The sequence below is a fragment of the Balaenoptera ricei genome, chromosome X (genome assembly GCF_028023285.1).
Source record: "Balaenoptera ricei isolate mBalRic1 chromosome X, mBalRic1.hap2, whole genome shotgun sequence".
In the NCBI taxonomy this organism is placed as follows: domain Eukaryota; kingdom Metazoa; phylum Chordata; class Mammalia; order Artiodactyla; family Balaenopteridae; genus Balaenoptera; species Balaenoptera ricei.
In genome coordinates, this window is record NC_082660.1 from 105,712,915 (window position 1) to 105,731,410 (window position 18,496).

Below are 18,496 nucleotides of genomic sequence, written 5' to 3' on the forward strand. Positions count from 1 at the left end.
TAAAACATGAATTTAAAGCTTATTAAAAAAACCAAACTCATAAGTAGAAAGAACTCTAATTTCATCTGAATATATACCCTGGCCAAAATTCCAAAGAGTCATTACAGAAGTTAAGCCAAATAATTATATTAGAGTTTTAAAGGATAGAGAAGCAAAAAAGGACAAAATTTCTCAACTGCTTATGAGAACCAATGACATTATTTTAAAAATAATCAAGTGTACATTTAAGTTTCCTTGATATAAATTACTATAAATTATTCTACTGTAATCAAGCAACCTTCATGGTCATCCTAAAGGCAGTTCTAAGCATCATAATTCTCAATTGTCATTAACATCCTGGTGTTCACTGCTGCAATATTAAATTGTTCAAATTACACCTGATGTACCTAAACGCTGTGATTAACATAATTTGATACTTTAATGACAGCTTTCATCAGCAATCTGTGATGTTATGTTGCTGAAATTCAGTGTCTTATACAAATAAATTCCCATTTAGGAAAAAAAAAAGCAAATGAGTATCTGCTTTTGTACTCTCAAAGGGAGAGCAAACACTAAGAAATTAGCTGGCAAATTTGGGGGGACTCCTCAGATATTCAATGTACCAAATTCTCCTTAGTGCTATCTAGTTCATTAAAATGACAGCCTGACATCAAGTACAACCAATGCAGAGACAGAAAGCACGTCCACAGAAAAAGACTGGGAAGAAATCAAACAAGCTACTTTCGGGGGTCGAGGATATAACAGGCATCGTCTCCTGGGCCTCCTTCCACAGGTGAGAACATCACAGGACACAAGGAAGGGACCTTTTGGTAAGAAGAACAAAGGGATGATAAGAAAACTAAAGCCTTTCTCTCCCAGTCTTGTCTCTCTTCACATGATGAGTGCCATTTGAGGTGAATACTGATGGTGTGTCCAGCTTGGGGAATCCAATTTTCTTATTCCTTTGCACTTTGAATGCACTTCCCCTGTTGGTTGCAGTATTAGTGACCACAATGGTCTTTGGGGGGGTAAATTGGTTTAGGCCCAGGCTGAGATTCTTCTTTCCCTACAGAGTCCCAGATGGCAGATGGGCAAGAATGGGCTGGTTAAAGTTATATGCAGGGATGATATTTAGAATATTTGAGTACCAACTAATCAGAATAGATGCTCGACCATAAACAACCAGTATCTGGGTACTACTTACTGAATATCAGCCTTAGCAATAAGGAAAACAAGACTGGTTTGGTGGGGAGGGAAACAGTTTTGATTCGTTGTAAAATTATCTATACAATTTTTTCTTTAATTTTCATTGAACCTCCCCAAAAGCATTACCTGGAAAGACGTGTTAATTAATCTTAATGGATAAATCCAATTTAGATTAAAGAAGGAATGTGAAGTATATGTACTATACAGGAAACCCTTACATCAAAAAGAACATTCCCGAAGCTTGCTGCTGCTATCATCACATTACAGCAAAAGAAGCTGTCTTTTCTAATAACTTCTTCTGATTCCCTTCATTGTTGCCTTTTCTCCCACAAATGCACCTCCCTTGTTCTCCAAGGTCTCCCACTCTTCTTTATCCCAGTCACCTCAATAAATTTCTCTACACTTCATTGTGATCCCCCCAACCTGATCAGTGACAATAAATGTACAGGTGGAACCAATGATAGACCTGTATCAAGAAAAGAAAATAAGCACTTTAAAAAAATGAGTTTAAAGAAAGACTACACCGAGTCTAAAGCACAGGGGCAGCTTCATTCTCTGATTAAATATGCTTTTATGTAAAAAAGAAAATGGTTTCTTGCTTACCTTCATTCTGTTCTGTTTATTCTGTATAACTAAATTCAAATTGTAATATTTCCACCTCAATTACAAGTGTTCTATTTCAGCAACCTTACATTAAATTGGGTTTTACGGGCTAGCCTGTAATCCTCCATAACAGTAATAATGTGGGGAAAACACTAGATGTTACAAATTCCAAACGGCAAACAAATGATAATCAAAAAATTTGACTACAACCTGTGTGTAAATCAGGGAATGGCTGCAAGGGATTTAGCATGCTGTAGTTATGCAGTGTCATAAGACAAAAACTAATGTAACTTTTGTAGGTATGTAACTAAACAAAGGTAAGTTTCCATTATCTCCATGATCTATGACAGTAAATGTTTTTAGTTTTATAGAAAATTTTACCTACTCTGCTTTATATCCTTCACTGTCATCCTTCTGTTTTCTTTTCATGCTCCTCTTTTCTATAACTACCAAGAAAATCACACAGCAAGAACAAAAGTACCAGATACTATAAACTCTAATACTAATTACAACCCTAAAATAAAAGTATTACTGCAAAGGAAGGCAAAGGTCGGAGGGGAGGGGTTCTTGTTCTATTAAGCCTGATGCTCCCTTATAGAAAACTGGCGTCTCTATCGCACCAAAGGCAAGTGGGGCTTTATTATTGGTTGTTTTTTTTTTTTTTAAGCAATATAGAGTTGTTCATTTTATTTTTTTAATTTTAATTTTATTTATTTTTAAAATTTATTTTTAATTTTTTTAAAATTTTTGGCTGTGTTGGGCCTTTGTTGCTCTGCGCGGGCTTTCTCTGGTTGCGGCGAGCGGGGGCTATGCTTCGTTGCCGTGCGCGGGCTTCTCATTGCAGTGGCTTCTCTTGTTGCGGAGCATGGGCTCTAGGCACGTGGGCTTCAGTAGATGTGGCACGCGGGCTCAGTAGCTGTGGCACGTGAGCTCTACAGCACAGGCTCAGTAGTTGTGGCGCACCGGCTTAATTGCTCCGCAGCATGTGGGATCTTCCCGGGCCAGGGCTCGAACCCGTGTCCCCTGCATTGGCAGGTGGATTCTTAACCACTGCGCCACCAGGGAAGCCCTTAATTTTTATTTTAAAAAAAGTCTTATTGGAGTATAGTTGATTTACAATGTTGTGTTAGTTTCAGGTATACAGCAAAGTGAATCAGTTATACATATACCCACTCTTTTTTAGATTCTTCTCCCATGTAGGTCATTACAGAGTACTGAGTAGAGTTCCCTGTGCTATACAGTAGGTCCTTATTAGTTATCTATTTTATGTATAGTAGTGTGTATCTGTCAATTATTATCATATTGAAAGTTATCATTCAAAATTAACATATAAATGCTTTGTGGATGATTTGTTGAGTCACATTTTATGTACCACTGCTCCTCTTCATCCACATAAATGGTTAAGTACGGATACAAAAGAACTGTGTTCGAAGCTAATTTTTCTTTCTAGAAGCTCAAACCCAAGTAGTGTTTTGGTTACATGAACTATAATCCTACTATATCATTAAAAACATAAACCTATTTCCTCAAAACATTTGGGTTAAGCACACAATCATGAGACTGTTATATTTTAAAATTATCTAAAATAACTTAGCTTGTGGGAGAACTAAAAACAAATCTACCTTTGAAAAATATTTATATTATCTTGAAACTTTCAGTTCTTATACATAGGAAAGGCACCCAGGGCTACTGTTTTTCCTGATTCATTTGACTGCTGAGAAGGAAAGGGGTAGTAGAGTAAGCCTGAATATTTAACTAAGATATGGAATGCATGAAAGAAGGATAAAGGAAAAGTTGGATTTTATATAATCCTTTAACTAATAATCCACCAACTTTTCTCAAAAATTAACATGGATTCTGAGAGGGAAGATTTCCAACGTAAAATCACATAGACATATCCTAAGCAAACAGGATGAAAGACAAGTAAATAGTATGGTACTAAGAAAAGAGGTGTTTCCTCAAAGCTCATAGGCAAGAAAGTTCTAAAACAAAGAGTGTTAGCGTAAACTATAGCACAAGTAAGATTTGTCAGGGACGTGTCTCTTCTCCTTTAGAAATGGGCTTTAGGATATCTGCAGAGACACTAGGAATGAAAAACATAACCTTTAAGACAATATTGAGTGTTTATAAAAATGAAGAAATTTTCAAAAGGGCAAAAACATACAGTTATAATAAATGCTTCAAGGAGGTTAAGGAACCAACATTCTAATTACAGGAAATTTGTCAATATTGCAAAATTACTATGATATCATCTTGAAATAAACTTGCTTTAAATAGAGTTATCTAGAACAAAATTATTTTTTAATACTGTTATTTTGACGTGTATGTTTTTATAACTTCACAAATCATGCTTTACCCAGTTTGGTTCTTTTCTTTCAAACTAAGGAACTGATCACAACGAATATCTTAAGTGATAAGTACAATAGGTCAACAGTGTCTATGGTTAGTGATTAGTTCCAAGGAAATTATGGCACTGTACCTAGTTTGGCTCAGGACAACCACGTATTGCTAAGATCAGTGTAAAGCAATGTCAAGAGTTGATAAGTGTAAGCATCAAGTGTTATTAATTTAAGGGTCTCAACTAAAATGAGGCACTGTCCTCAGGAACCGGGTGACTGTAAGTAGTTCACTGATTGGTGGTTGTATGTACCCTCTCTTATCTATCAAAAAAGGCTGAAAATGACTCAGTAGGTGATGTGTCTCTATAGAATCTAGACTCATATCCTTACAGATTTACACATAGATGTTAGTACTTCTCAAGATCCAACTCCCATATTTAAAGGAAGAAAAAAATGACTGAGTCTATCTTAAAAGACTTCTAGAACCTCAGATTACTTTCCCACAGAATTCCATTTAAGAAACCTGTTTGTATAAAAGCATTAAGGTGAATAAAACCAAATTATAATATGTAACGTTATCAAACAGGTTAAGGAATATATCGTTATCAAACACTATTACTGTCTAATGTCATTTGATTACACAGAAGGCTTTTCTTAAATGATTCTATTTTGTAAAAATGCACCTGTACTATTTTCCCATCGACCTGCTTCTAGACCATATACGACATGACACCTCTCTCTAATGGCCAGAGTTTCACATCTATACAACAGATTCATGAGTCTACTCTAAACAGGCTACGACGGAGTCCACCGCAGGAAAAGGTTTGATTTGAAAATGTCTTACCCCAGATATGAGAAATACTTTGCAGAAGTCCAAAACCGGCAGAATCTGTAGAAAACTGGCAGCTTCCAGTGTGTCTTGAAGGTTGTCCATATTAAGAGAAAGCTTTGCAGTGTAAATGAAATCAATAATTTTCCTTAAACCGACTTTGCTCACGCCATGAAGTTTAATGCACATTAAATCTTGTTCTTTCATTCCACCTTAAATAAAAAGACACTCCATTAAATGACCGTGGATAATTTAATTAAGGTCAAACTCACTTCTGCTGCTAACTAGATATGATAAAATCAGGGAAATTTTATTCTGTGTAGCATTTGTATCAGAGTCAGGTTTCTGCATATTTTACAGTTAAAAGAGAGTATTTTAAAAAGGAATATCTCTATACTAATGGAGGTGGTATATACGATGCAAGTGCTTCCAAAACATTCTCCTGTCACTTCAGATCTTCTGATGGATTAGAGATTGTATTAGTGGGGATTGTATTAGTCTCTGATGGCCCATTCAGATATGTGTCTGGGAAAGCAAAGCTATGAGATAAAGGTGGACAGAAGAATAAGAAAGGTACATCCGTTTTCCAGGTTAAAAAAGGGCCACCCACAACTGTACATACTGGGTGTCTATTCCTTTTGAAACTCTTTCTTCTTGTAAAGACACTGACCAAAAGAACTGAATCTTCCTTTACCAATACAAGGATTTAAACACATATTTTTCATACTGTTTTAACATGGAAGCAGAGTTTAGAAAGGCAAGCTACCTGTGAACATAGCCTTGAAGTAATCACTAGCAGAGGCCATCATGACTCTGTGCACAGGGAAGGCGTCATCTGTGTCCCCTGGCATCAGGGTCACGTCACAGAGCAACCCTTCAAGTCGGAGCTGGTCAAACCCCTACAACAAGAACATGAGATGAGCCGCTAGGCAAGGTAAAATGGGAATACAGATCTCTGTGTGCTAGAATTCTCTTGACGTATTAACGTGTGGGGAATATATTTGGAACATAAAGCCAGTAGAATAATGACTCAGAAGAAGAAAAAAACTGAACAGCTTACTTGATATGTGGCAATATATATTTAACTCACTGTAGAAAAAAGATAAGATTAATTTGGATTAAGAACAAATAAGGAAAGAGTATATACATTCACTTATTTATATAACCATTGGCTTTCACAGTATTTTGGAAAAAAAATTACCATGTACACTTTATTTTCCCATGTGCAGAATTAGTTCCAGTTTGTGAAGAAGGAAAGAGTTCTGGAGATGGATGGTGATGATGGATGCACATTATGAATGTATTTAATACTGCTGAACGGTACACTTAAAAATGGTTAAGATGGTAAATTTTATGACATGCATATTTTATCACAATAAAAAATGGAGAATAAAAAAAGATTTTTGCAAGATGGAGTCTGTAGTTTCAAAAATGGAAATGTACTGTTATAAAAAATCATGAAGATACTCATACAAATTACTTTTATTTATTTATTTATTTTAATATATACAGCAGGTTCTTATTAGTTTAATTTATTTATTTGTTTGTTTATTTATTTATGGCTGCATTGGGTCTTCGTTGCTGCGCACGGGCTTTCTCTAGCTGCGGCGAGCGGGGGCTACTCCTCCATGCGGTGCGCGGGCTTCTCATTGCAGTGGCTTCTCTCTGTTGCAGAGCACCGGTTCTAGGCGCACGGCCTTCAGTAGTTGTGGCATGCGGGCTCAGTAGTTGTGGCACACGGGCTTAGTTGCTCTGCGGCACGTGGGATCTCCCCGGACCAGGGCTTGAACCCGTGTCCCCTGCATTAGCAGGAGGATTCTTAACCACTGTACCACCAGGGAAGTCCTACAAATTACTTTCTAATAATATAATGTAATATAATAATGTAATACAACAAGAACTAATAGCAAGGATTATTCTATCCCCTTCTTATTTTAATGACCCCAAATAAAACTTTTATTTAAAGTCGTGTTTCATGGATTTAAGAAGCAAAAGGCACGACATACTGAAGAATGCAGTTTCAGAAATAGTGATCCTGCACATATGTATAATATAAATCTTAGTCTAAACATCTTCTCGTCATAATTTTTAAATTGCTTTTTAAAGAAAATGCTTGAATCTACAGAACTAGAACTTCAAAGAGATAATGTGATCCAGCCACTTTCTCTCTGGAGAGAGATATAAATATTTTTATTCTAAAAATATTTATACATTATACATATACTTTAGAACAGGATTATGTATCACATTTTCCTCTCTCCAACAGTGATTGACATATGTTTTCGTTCACAAATATCAACTCTTTCACAAATGCCCCTTTTCCTTTGTAAACACAAACATTTCCCCACCCCCGCACCCCCTCAATATTTTCCTTTTTCCATTGCTAAATCATCTCCTGTTCCTGTTATTTAGAAAAGTAGAGGTAAAAAGAGATGTCCATTTTAGGGAACTATTTTCATGGAGAAGGTAGGAAGTGGCTTTTTGAAAATTCACATATGTAGTCTAAATTGCAGTAAGTTTAAGGGGATTGCCTTTCAAACGTAGGTGAGCATACGAGAACTGGGAAGTCCTGAATGCGACCACTGGGGCTGGGGATGGGATGGCCAAGCCACTGGGGAGGAGGGAGCCATCAGGGAGAAGAGCTGAGGGACTAGGATGCTTGAATTCCCCAGTGCTTGGCACATAGTTGGCACTTAACAAATGTTCAGTTAATGCTTGACCAAACAAACCAGACTTTACCCAGAAGCCACCACTTGGTATTAAAAACAACAACAACATGTAGAACTTGAATTCTGTAACAAGCTAACTAGAAACCAGGAACTTTATTTGTGAACCTACTCTCAATAATAAAATAAATTGTGCCTAGAGTGCTTATTTGTGGTAAACTGTACAGGCTAAGATGAGAGAAGAGGAATTGAACCAGGGTTTGGGGGGAAAAGGTTGGCTCCCAAGGGCTTGGCTTTTTTCTCCTTCAGATAAATTTCATGTTTAAAAAATTTAGATATATGTTTGTTGTAAAAGTACAGAAGGATAAAAATTGAAAACTAAAGTCCACCTCTTCTACTTACTAAGAGTAACTACTGTTAACAGTTTAGTATATATACTTCCAGGCCACTTTCTACACATATGTGTATAGGAGTTTTTAAAGTAGGATACTACACTTACTGTTATGCATCTTTTTTGGGGAGGGGGGCCGCACAGCTACTGGCAAGTTAAAGCATATAGTTTATCTTGGGAAATTTATCATACCTTGGGTACTGGCAAAAAAGAGAGATGTCAAGATACCCATCAGATGAAACTAGGTACAGTATGCCGCCTTACTTTATTTTTATTCAGCAAATAACTTTTGAATCTTCCTCTCTAAGGTATATGTAGATAATATCTTTGAAAGGCAATCATGGCTTCTTCAGTCAAAAGCAATGATTGTATCTAATCAGTTATTTTCTTCCACTAAAAAAAAACCCAAAAACCTTCTCGGCTCATTTGCTGGCCCTCCTGCCTTTAAAATATTCCTACGAATATTTTATACTGAGAATTGAGTAATGTCAGTAGGCTTCTTTCCTACTATTTATTATTCCTTCTTTTCCCCTTTGAAAAAAGGCATGGCTAATGTTTCCTGCATCATTACCTGTGCCATTTCTCATTTGGTCCATATTCCATTAAAACTGCTTGTTGAGGTTTGTATTCAATCTTTAAAATCTCGACAGTTCAGCTAAGACACCAGGAGCTTTTACCCTCTTCACAGATTTGATCATTTTGCTTCCGTTTGCACTATTAAAAAAAAATCCTCTAACCGTTCTCAGTATAATCTGGCGTCCCCACAGAAAGGAAGCTGAGGCTCCTAGACCACTTTTATCACATTCTGAGTATTTTCTATCCTAAGTTTAATTTATCTACCTTTGGCAAATTGTCTGCTTTTGAGAGGTTTTGCATTTGTTTTCACCGCATGTAAAGTAGTTTCCCTTTCTATACATTTCATAACCTTTATTTTCAAATGCACAAATAATCCCACTATCCAATTCCATATTTGCTAATTTTATCCCTGATTATTGCTGTCCTTAACCAAATAAGATCTGTCAATTCAGACTGTTTTCATACAGACCTAAATATCTTGTTGTTATCTGTACTATCCCAGCTGTGTCTAAAGAGAAAAAAACTAAAGTTCCTTTACAACATACTTTGTCGTACAGAAGTACACAGTCGTTTTTCTAAACAACTTTTATACTCTAATCTTGTGAAGAACGTACACATGAAAAGAAGTGGGGCGGGGGGAACTTCACTGGTGGTTAAGACTGCACCTCCAATGCAAGGGGCGCGGGTTTGATTCCTGGTCGGAGAACTAAGATCCCACATGCTGCGCAGCACATCCAAGAAAATATAAAAATAATAAAAAATTAAAAATAAGAAAAAGGGGGGTCATTCTCTTCCACAATTCTCATCTGCCCTCTGTACGTCTACCTTTTGCTTTCACTGTTATAATCTTTCCCCCTATTTAACTCTAGGAAGATTCTTGAAGATACCTTGCACACTTAAAATGTGTCCTTTTATTATAAAATCATTTTCTTCCACCAAATTTGTACTGATTCCTCTTGCCAGAATTCTATAAACATTTTTGTCTATTTCTGCATGCTAATCCACGATATACAGATACAGCTGTGTTTTATGCAAAATTGCTCAAAGTTTCCCATTAGTCTTTTTGGAGTGTCTTTAAACTGTTTCTACTGCTTTAAACTCAACTTCTTTCTAGCTCAATCCTTATCTTAGTTCTCTATTTTTCTATTTTTTCCGAGCCTTGGGTTCTATTTATGAGGGGATTGTTGTCTGTTCTCAATTTCTTTACTCTATTATTTCCCTTTCCCTCTTCTATTAACATCCCCATATCTTCTTTTTTATTTCTTCTTCACATCCTTTTAGGGAAAAAATAAGCATTAAAAAATAGGTTCTTAAAAAAAAGGTTCTTCTCTTCAATGTAGTAAATTTACCTAATATATCAAAACTTCAAATACTATTAAATAGAGGGAGGTACATATGTCATACTCTGAAGGACTGAAACATTTTAAATGAGTTTGATAAATTTTTAAATGGTCACGATAAAACAGAGGAGGGTATGCACTGACATTACACAACTATAATATAGAAACCTGATGAGCTACAAATAATGTATACCAAAAGTTGGTTGGACGTCAACAGCTTTCAAAATAAATATAATGCTACTGTGGAAAAAAAGGTAGACTGACACTCTCAGGTATTAAAAAGTAATCTGATAAGCAAATCTTTCCACTAAATTCTGCATTGGCAATAACTTACTAGCAGATTCTATCTAGTTTTGATCAGTGTAATTTCGAAAAGGAAGTGGAATAAAAAGGAAATGCATCCTAAGAAGAGCAATAAAAATTATTAACGTTAAAATTGTTTTATGAACAAAGATTAAGGAACTAAAAGAAGAGAAGGTAGAGGAATAGGTTTACTCTAATCTTTAAGTAAATGTAATGTATTTGATCAAAGCAATACCACAGTCATGTTTTTATGAGACACTGTTCATTTCACTCAGAGGACAGAAAAGGAACAGATATTAATTAAACTCTATTCTCATTATATAACACTGCTTGGAGTTTAAAAACTGCTAATGGCTTTCTATCACTGCATCATATCATTATATAAGGCTTTAAAGACTTCTCTAATCTGGCCCCAACTCAACTGTTCAACCTTATTTTTCATTATTTCCCTAAGTATGCTGACCCATCTTATCAGGATGTTCTCCAGACTACCTCATTGGTAAAAACCCAGGCTTACTCCTTTTCCAGTACTTTTATTTATGCCAATTTATTGTGCTAAATTATGCTATTTTATTCTATTTTTCACATAGAATATCCTTCAAAGCCGAGTTCAAATTTGACCTCCTATGTAAAGCTATCTCTAACCAAATCTCTAAAAGACTTAGGCATCTGGAGTCTGTAATTAAATTTAGCATTTAATTACAGCTGACCCTTGAACAACATGGGTTTGAACTGCACAGATCCACTTACATGTGAATTTCTTTCAATAGTAAATATTGATACTACAGTACTACATGATCTGTGATTGGCTGAGTCTGCAGATGTGGAACTGCGGATACGTAGGGCCGACTGCATGGAGGGCTGGCACTCCTAACCCCCGCATTGTATAAGGGTCAATGTATAGCCCATAGATTTCTGTTTCCAGTAAAGATGAAGTAACAGGGAGTGGATTTACCTTACTTCTTTTTTATTTTTTTATTTTTATTTTTTACCTTACTTCTTGAAACAACTCAAAATCAGGCAAAATATATAAAAAATAATAGTTTCAGGCTGGATGAAGGAGAGGATCTGTGAAAGAGGAGAAACAACTTAGCGGAGCCCCATGATTGTTTATGGCCTGGAGTTTCCAGAGGTACAGGGAGTGGGAACCCAGGCGAAGCCCAGCATTTTCCCAGGGTTGAGTGTCTTAGGGCAGCTAGGTTTGTAGGGCAGAATACAAGAGGGGAGCTCTGCACAGAGAGAGGGCTATGGAGATCTAAAAACAATCCCCCCTCAAGTATATAGATGAGTACTGATGAGTGCATTTGTCTGGGGCAAAGAACCACCTAAAAGGAGCACAGGGAACACTCTTCAAGGTTCACCAAATGCTGGAAACAGATCCTATTCAAACCACAAGACTGGTAATCTCATAATGCTAGGGCTTTGGGTAAAGAACTCAAAAGGATTTGTCTCAGTACTGGGAAAAAGTTTGCTCTAGAATAAGTGTGAGGTTCCACCTCACAAAGCTTAAAAATAAATAGAAAATACGTTAATGAAAACAGAAGAACTGGGGAAGAAATCAGAATGGAAAGTACCACCAAACTCATGGTGAGTCCCCACCCTACTCCCTACTTTTCCCCCCAGTGTACCCGAGCCTGGACTTAAGGCATCATATAACCTGGAGGCAGTCATCTGGGAGCAGACTAAGAAAGCTCTACTTCTGGCTGGAAGAGCAAGAAAAGGGATTCTGAAAGCTCACAGGGAGTGGAGAAAGATCCATTTTACTTTTTTTCCCTCTGTTTTCCTCTGAGCCCCAATCCCCAGGCAATTCCAAGGCACTGGTGGCAACAGTGACAGTGGTAACAGTGGTGACAGCAAATTCCTAAAATTCTGAGAGGAATCTTTTTTGATCAGATGAAGCCCCAGCTTTCAGGCCAGAGGACCATAAGGAGAGCCCTACAGAACTGGAAAGTACTGGGGAGATGGTGGAGACGGAGGGTCAGGAAAAAGAGACCCCACAAAGTTCCACATCGTGGAATACTGCTTAACAATAAAAAGGAATAGACTATTGATACACACAACAAAGTAAATGGATCTCGAAGATATTACACAAAGTAAAAGAAGCCACTCTCAAGAGCTCACAGACTGTATGATGTCATTTATATAATATTCTCAAAAGACAAAAACACAGTGACAGAAAACAGATCAGTAGTATCCAGGGCTTAGAGGTAGGGATAAGTGTGACTACCAAGTGTAACAAGAGAGCATGTTAGGATAATAGAACAGTCCTGCATCTTAATTGTGGTGATGATTACATGAAACAGTATATCTATGAAAACTCACATACGTATAGATCAATTAAAAAAAATCAGTTTTACTGTATGTTAGTTAAAAATAAAAAGTAAAAAGATGGCAAAAGATATGCCAAGCTAACACGAATTAAAAGAAACCTGGCATGACTATAATATCAGACAAAATAGATTTCAGAGCAAAGACTACTATCAGTCTGATGAAAGATCTCAGCTTCCTCAAGAAACTAGAAAGAGCAGAGCAAATTAATTCCAAATTAAGCAGGAGAATGGAAATAATAAAGATCAAAGTGGAGATGAATGAAATATAAAACAGAAAAATAGAGAAATGTTTAAAAAGCAACCAAAAAGCTGGTTCTTTGAGAAGATTCATACATCTGATAAAACTCCAGCCAGGCTGATTAGGGGGAAAAAAATGGAGAAAATACAAATTATCAATAACAGCATTGAGAGAGGTGATATCAGTAGAGACTCTACAAATATTAAAAGGATAACAAGAAAATATGAACAACTGTATGCCCATAAATTTGACAACTCAGTTGAAATGGACAAATTCTTTGAAAGACACAAGCTGCTAATAATTATTCTAGAAGAAATAGATAAACTGAGTAGCCATATATATACTATAAAACTGAATTTTCACTGATTAATTCTACCTTACATTTAAGGAAGAAATAACACCAATTCTACAAAAACAGATCCAGAAACTTAAAAGGCGGAAACATGTCCCAATTCATTCTACAAGGCCATTATTATCCTACCAAAACCAGACAAAGATAATCAAAGAAAACTAAGACCAAAGACCCTCATGACCATAGATGCAAAAATTCCTACTATTTTAGCAAATCAAATTTAATAATATATAAAAAGGATAATACATCATGAGCAAGTGGGGTTTATTCCTATAATGCATGGTTGCTTTAGCATTCAAAAATCAATTAATATAATTCACATTATTAATAGACTAAAAGAGAAAAATGATAAGATCATCTCAATAGGTGCAAAAAAGCATTTGACAAAATCCAACATCAATTTCTGATTTGAAAAAAAAAAAAAACTCTCAGCAAACTAGGAACAGAAAGAAACTTCCTCAAATCTATACCTAACCTAACATCACACTTAATGGTGAAAGAATGAATGCATTCCCCCTAGTATTAGGACAAAGCAAGAATGTACACTCTGATCACTTCTATTCAACATTTTTCTGGAGTTTCTACCCAGTGCAATAAGGCAAGAAAAAGAAATAAGAGGCATCAGACTGGAAAGGAAGAAATAAAACTATCTTTATTTATAGGCAAAATGGTTGTCTATGTAGAAAATCCTAGAGAATCTACAAAAAAGTTTCTAGAACTAATAAGTCAGTTTTTCAAGGTTGCAAGATACAAGATGAATAATCAGTAACAAACAGTAGTTTTATATACTAGCAACGATCAGAAATTGAAAGTATGTATTTGAGCATATTTAACTCTCGGTTGGTATGCACTGGTCCTCTCTATCACTTAAAACATGCTAAATATCAAAACAACAAAAAAACTCATTTGAAAGAGCAGGGTAATAATACACTAAAGTGGCCTAAAAGGAAAGGTGGTAGATTCTCTTCCAACTTATATACTAAAGATACACACTCAAATGGAAGTATTAGAATAACCTATTGTACCCTAACCTGAGTACCTGAAGAACTATCCCCAAGAAAAATTATATATTCATTTCTCTATATTCTAGGTGACATTCAGGAAACTGAAATAAAGAAATAAAAAGTTTTAATAAAAACTTCAACAATCTGGATTATTCAAGCTCTTCTTTTATAAAATATAACTTATTCTAAAATCGTTATGCCTTTCTTATGTTAATAATATATTTTAAAACTTGTTTATCTTATGATCATAAAACTTTTAAATAGGGTACAGTTCATCAACATGACACAATCAGCAACCCAAACGTTTACCTTAGGATAAGTATTTCATGAGGTTAGCCCACTGGAAAGCAATGCAAGTTAATTTGTATAGGCTCTTGAGAAAAGCCATTTCTTTAGCAGTCTATTACATAGATAATAACTTGAGACAATACAACCAAATCTGTCATTGACTTTACAACTAAAGTTGGACAGAGAAAATAAATAGGTAAAATGGAGGACAGTACGGAAGAGCAATCTGATAGGCACCAATCTTAACATGAGAAAATATCCATTAGGCGTCTAGACATCTGGAGCCGGGAGGCATTTTCAAGCTTGATAGGCTGAAACATGGTACTCTACTTATGGCCTCCTTGTCCTAACAGGGATGCTTCCAAATGGCAGTTAACATTTTTTCTCTATGGTCCCCCCATTCACCCCCATTTTGACAGGGGAAGGGAAGAAGGGCAGGCAGGCATGAAGACACTCTGTGTAATTCTGTTATTTCTATTAAGAATAAAATCTTTACTGTATCACTCGTGCCAAATTATCTTTTAGCCTTTAATATATATTTTTATACTTATATTCAGTGAAAACTTAATATTTAAAGACATTAAAAAGAGAATAGATTTTAGAGCAAGATTAGAAGAAATACAAATTTACATTTAGAAAACCTGTGTTCAAGTCCTGGTTTTTCTCCCTTAGTGGGCAAGTAAATTTGGGCAAACCTTCTAATTTCCCTGAGCTTCAGTTTCCCAATCTATAAAATGGGGATAATAATTCTTGCCTTTTCTACCTCACAAAATTGTTTCACATATTAATGAGGCAAGCATATGTGAAAGTGACTTATAAGTGCTATCCAAATTCATTTATACCATAAACAATATCAATAAGAGCAGTAAAAAGCATTGAGTACTTCCTCTGTGCCAGGTACTGGGCTAGGCTCTTTATATGTATTATCCCTTTCAATGATAATAATAATATTAATAAATAACAATAATTATAATCTATTGACATTTATTAATCATTCACCATGTGCCCCAGCACTAGATCACACGCAGACAGAAACAACAAATTAGACTCTAGATCTTGCGGATCTCACTGATAGGTGATATTGATGGGCTAAGAGGGGGGTAAAGCAGAAGCTGTTTACTCTGCCTAGGTTACACAAATTCCAGCTTTAAAAGGCATTGAAATTAGCTGTCAGAAGAACAGATCCATGGGAGAAACTGTTTTCAGACGTCTCACTCTGCAGAATTACCCACTGCATAACTGTAGTGGGAAGAATGCGAGTTTAGGCCGAAACTGGAATTCCAGTTTTACCGCTTACCATTTAAGATGGATCATTATGAATAAATAGGGGTTTACCAGACCAGGAAATTTAAGTAAGGGCATTCCAGGGAGAAGGGATGAGTACAAAGGCACTTAAGTGTAAAAGAATAACATATTTTAGAGAATAATGAAAAATCAGAAGTCTTCCAGAAATTTGCCTTGACTATCTGTCCCATTAACTCTACTAAGGTAGAGCAGTAGCAAAGATCATATGGTTGAATGGATAAAGGATTGAAGATTGGCAGAGTAGTTATGGAAGGCCAAAAAGGGACCACAAAACTGAAGGTGCTGGGAGAAAATACTTGCAAATCATGTATCTGCTAGGGGATTTGTGTCTAGAATATATAAAGAACTCTTACCACTGAATAATAAAAAGATAAATAACTCAACTAAAAAAATGGAGAACTGACCTGAAGAGACAGTTCTCCAAAGATGATATACAAATGGCCATAAGCAAAAATGAAAAGATGCTCAATATCATTAGCACTCAGGGAAATACAAATCAAAACCGTGAGATACCACTTCACACCTTCTAGTATGGCAATAATCAAAAAGATAAATAACACATGTTGGCAAGAATATAGAAAAATTGGAATCCTCATACTTTACGGATGGGAATGTAAAATACAGTCACTTGGGAAAACACCCTGGCAGTTGTTCAAAAGATTAAACAGAATGATATATCACCCAGCAATTCCACTCCTAGGTTATATACAAAAGATAGATGAAAACATGTCCATACAGACACTCACACACGAATGTTCACAGCATGATTATTCACAATAGCCAAAAAGTGGAAACAACCCAAATGTCCATGAATGGATGAATGGATTTTTATAAAAGTGGTATATCCATACAACGGAATATTATTTAGTCATAAAAAGGTAAGAAGTACTGATGCATACTATAGTGTGGAGGAACCTTGAAAACACCATCCTAAGTAAAAGAAACCAGTCACAAAAGACCATATATTGTATAATTCCATTTACATGAAATATATAGAATAGGTAAAACTATGGAGATAGATGATAGTAGACTAATGATCGTCTAGGGTTAGGAAAGGGGTTGGGGGTAGATGGGGAATGACTACTAATGGATACATACAAGGTGATAATATAGATGAAAATTAAAGTTGTTACTTTAAAAAAATGAAGATGCTAAGAAGGGTATGATTTGATGAATCACCACAGGATGGGGTTTAAAAGATGTTAACAGCCTGGGATAACAGGGTGAAGCCAAAGGATGGACGTTTTCCACGAGAAGTAACCACAGTTGTAGCAGTAGTAAAGGAGTGAGGGAAGTGAAATAATTCTTGATTTCACCAATTACTACTTAAGCAAACCCTGGTTAATCTTCCTTACTTGAGTAAAAGTATTTTGCACTGCTAACTCCATCACGAATTCTCCCGGAATTTGTTCAGAGTTCTAGGAATTCAAGCCTATCAGGTATCAAAATTATTTCCAGGCACTTTCTTTGACAGCCTAGTTTCCTGAAGCCTATTCAGTGGAGACAGTCTGCTGGAGCAGATCAAGCCAACCAGATGGACACCTTCTTTGGCACACCCATCACTTCCGATCAACATTTCCTCTGACACCTTCCCTGTTTGGCTCAAATGGAAGGAAAATAAGTGGATATTTATTATGCACCTTACTTTCCCATAAATTGTGACATTTAATCCTCACATCCACTACGCACATTACCGATAAGGAAACTGGCCCGTAGGGGATAAAGACTTTCCCAAAGTCACATAACTAGCTGGTAAGTGGTAAAACTAGGATTCCACTTTTAGCCTAAACTCATGTCCTTCCCACTGTAGTTGTGCACTAGGGTATCCTTCAAAGTGAGACTTCTTTAAATAGTTTCTCCCCATGGATCTGTTCCCCTGACAGCTACTTTCAATGCCTTTTGAAGCTGGAGCTTGTGTGATTGCTAATTTTAAAACAATGATAACATTTACACATTAAACACTTCTCTAGCTTGTTCCCTTGACAACCATACACCTAAGATTAGATACCAAAAAAACCCAGTCTCTGTTGGTGCTTGGACTTAAAAAATCTCAGTTAGTGAGAACATAATTTTTAATAGACTTTTAAAGAGAGCATACAATGTTTTTCAATAGCAATATGGAGTGGTACCTCTACACCACCACAGAAAATATTATAACATAAAAAATCAGTTGAAGAAAGAATGAACTCTCGGGTTACTTTCACATCTCCATTCCTACCACCAGCCTAGACCAACAAAGGCCAAGCTAAAACGTGACAGAGCTAAGGGTTCTAAGACCCAGCTACAACTGTTTGGTCACCATTATATTTTTTAAATTACACAGGTTAGACACAAAAATATTTCCATAGTAAAAAAAAATTAGTGCAGGATTACCCAGAGCAAAAAGTGTAAGACATCATTCACCAGCCTCCCTTATGTTTCCAGACGTTTTGCTATGCATTTATATGCATGTATATGTATACATATTGTATATTATTTCTACAAATAGACAGGATTATACAATATATATTGCCCTGTTACTTTTTTTTAAGCAGCTTTATTAAGATATAACTAACATACCATACAATACACCCATTTTTTTTAACTTATTATTTTATATTGGGGTATAGTTGATTAACAGTGTTGTGTAAGTTTCAGGTGTACAACAAAGTGATTCAGTTATACATATACATGTATCTATTCTTTTTTAAATTCTTTTTCCAGTTAGGCTGTTACAGAATATTGAGCAGAGTTCCCTGTGCTATACA

General features: G+C 35.9%; 1 protein-coding gene across 19 annotated transcripts in view; it reads right to left on the minus strand.

The window, feature by feature from the left end:
• Positions 1–18,496, minus strand: part of KLHL13 (kelch like family member 13) — a 389,271-nt gene that overhangs the window by 16,159 nt on the left and 354,616 nt on the right. For all 19 annotated transcript variants that reach the window (XM_059911116.1, XM_059911114.1, XM_059911112.1 and 16 more), the window contains 2 exons: positions 5,723–5,855; positions 4,972–5,168 (listed from right to left, as the gene is read on the minus strand). In XM_059911116.1, coding sequence (XP_059767099.1) covers positions 4,972–5,168; positions 5,723–5,855 — 330 coding nt within the window. The remainder of the gene's footprint in view (positions 1–4,971; positions 5,169–5,722; positions 5,856–18,496) is intronic.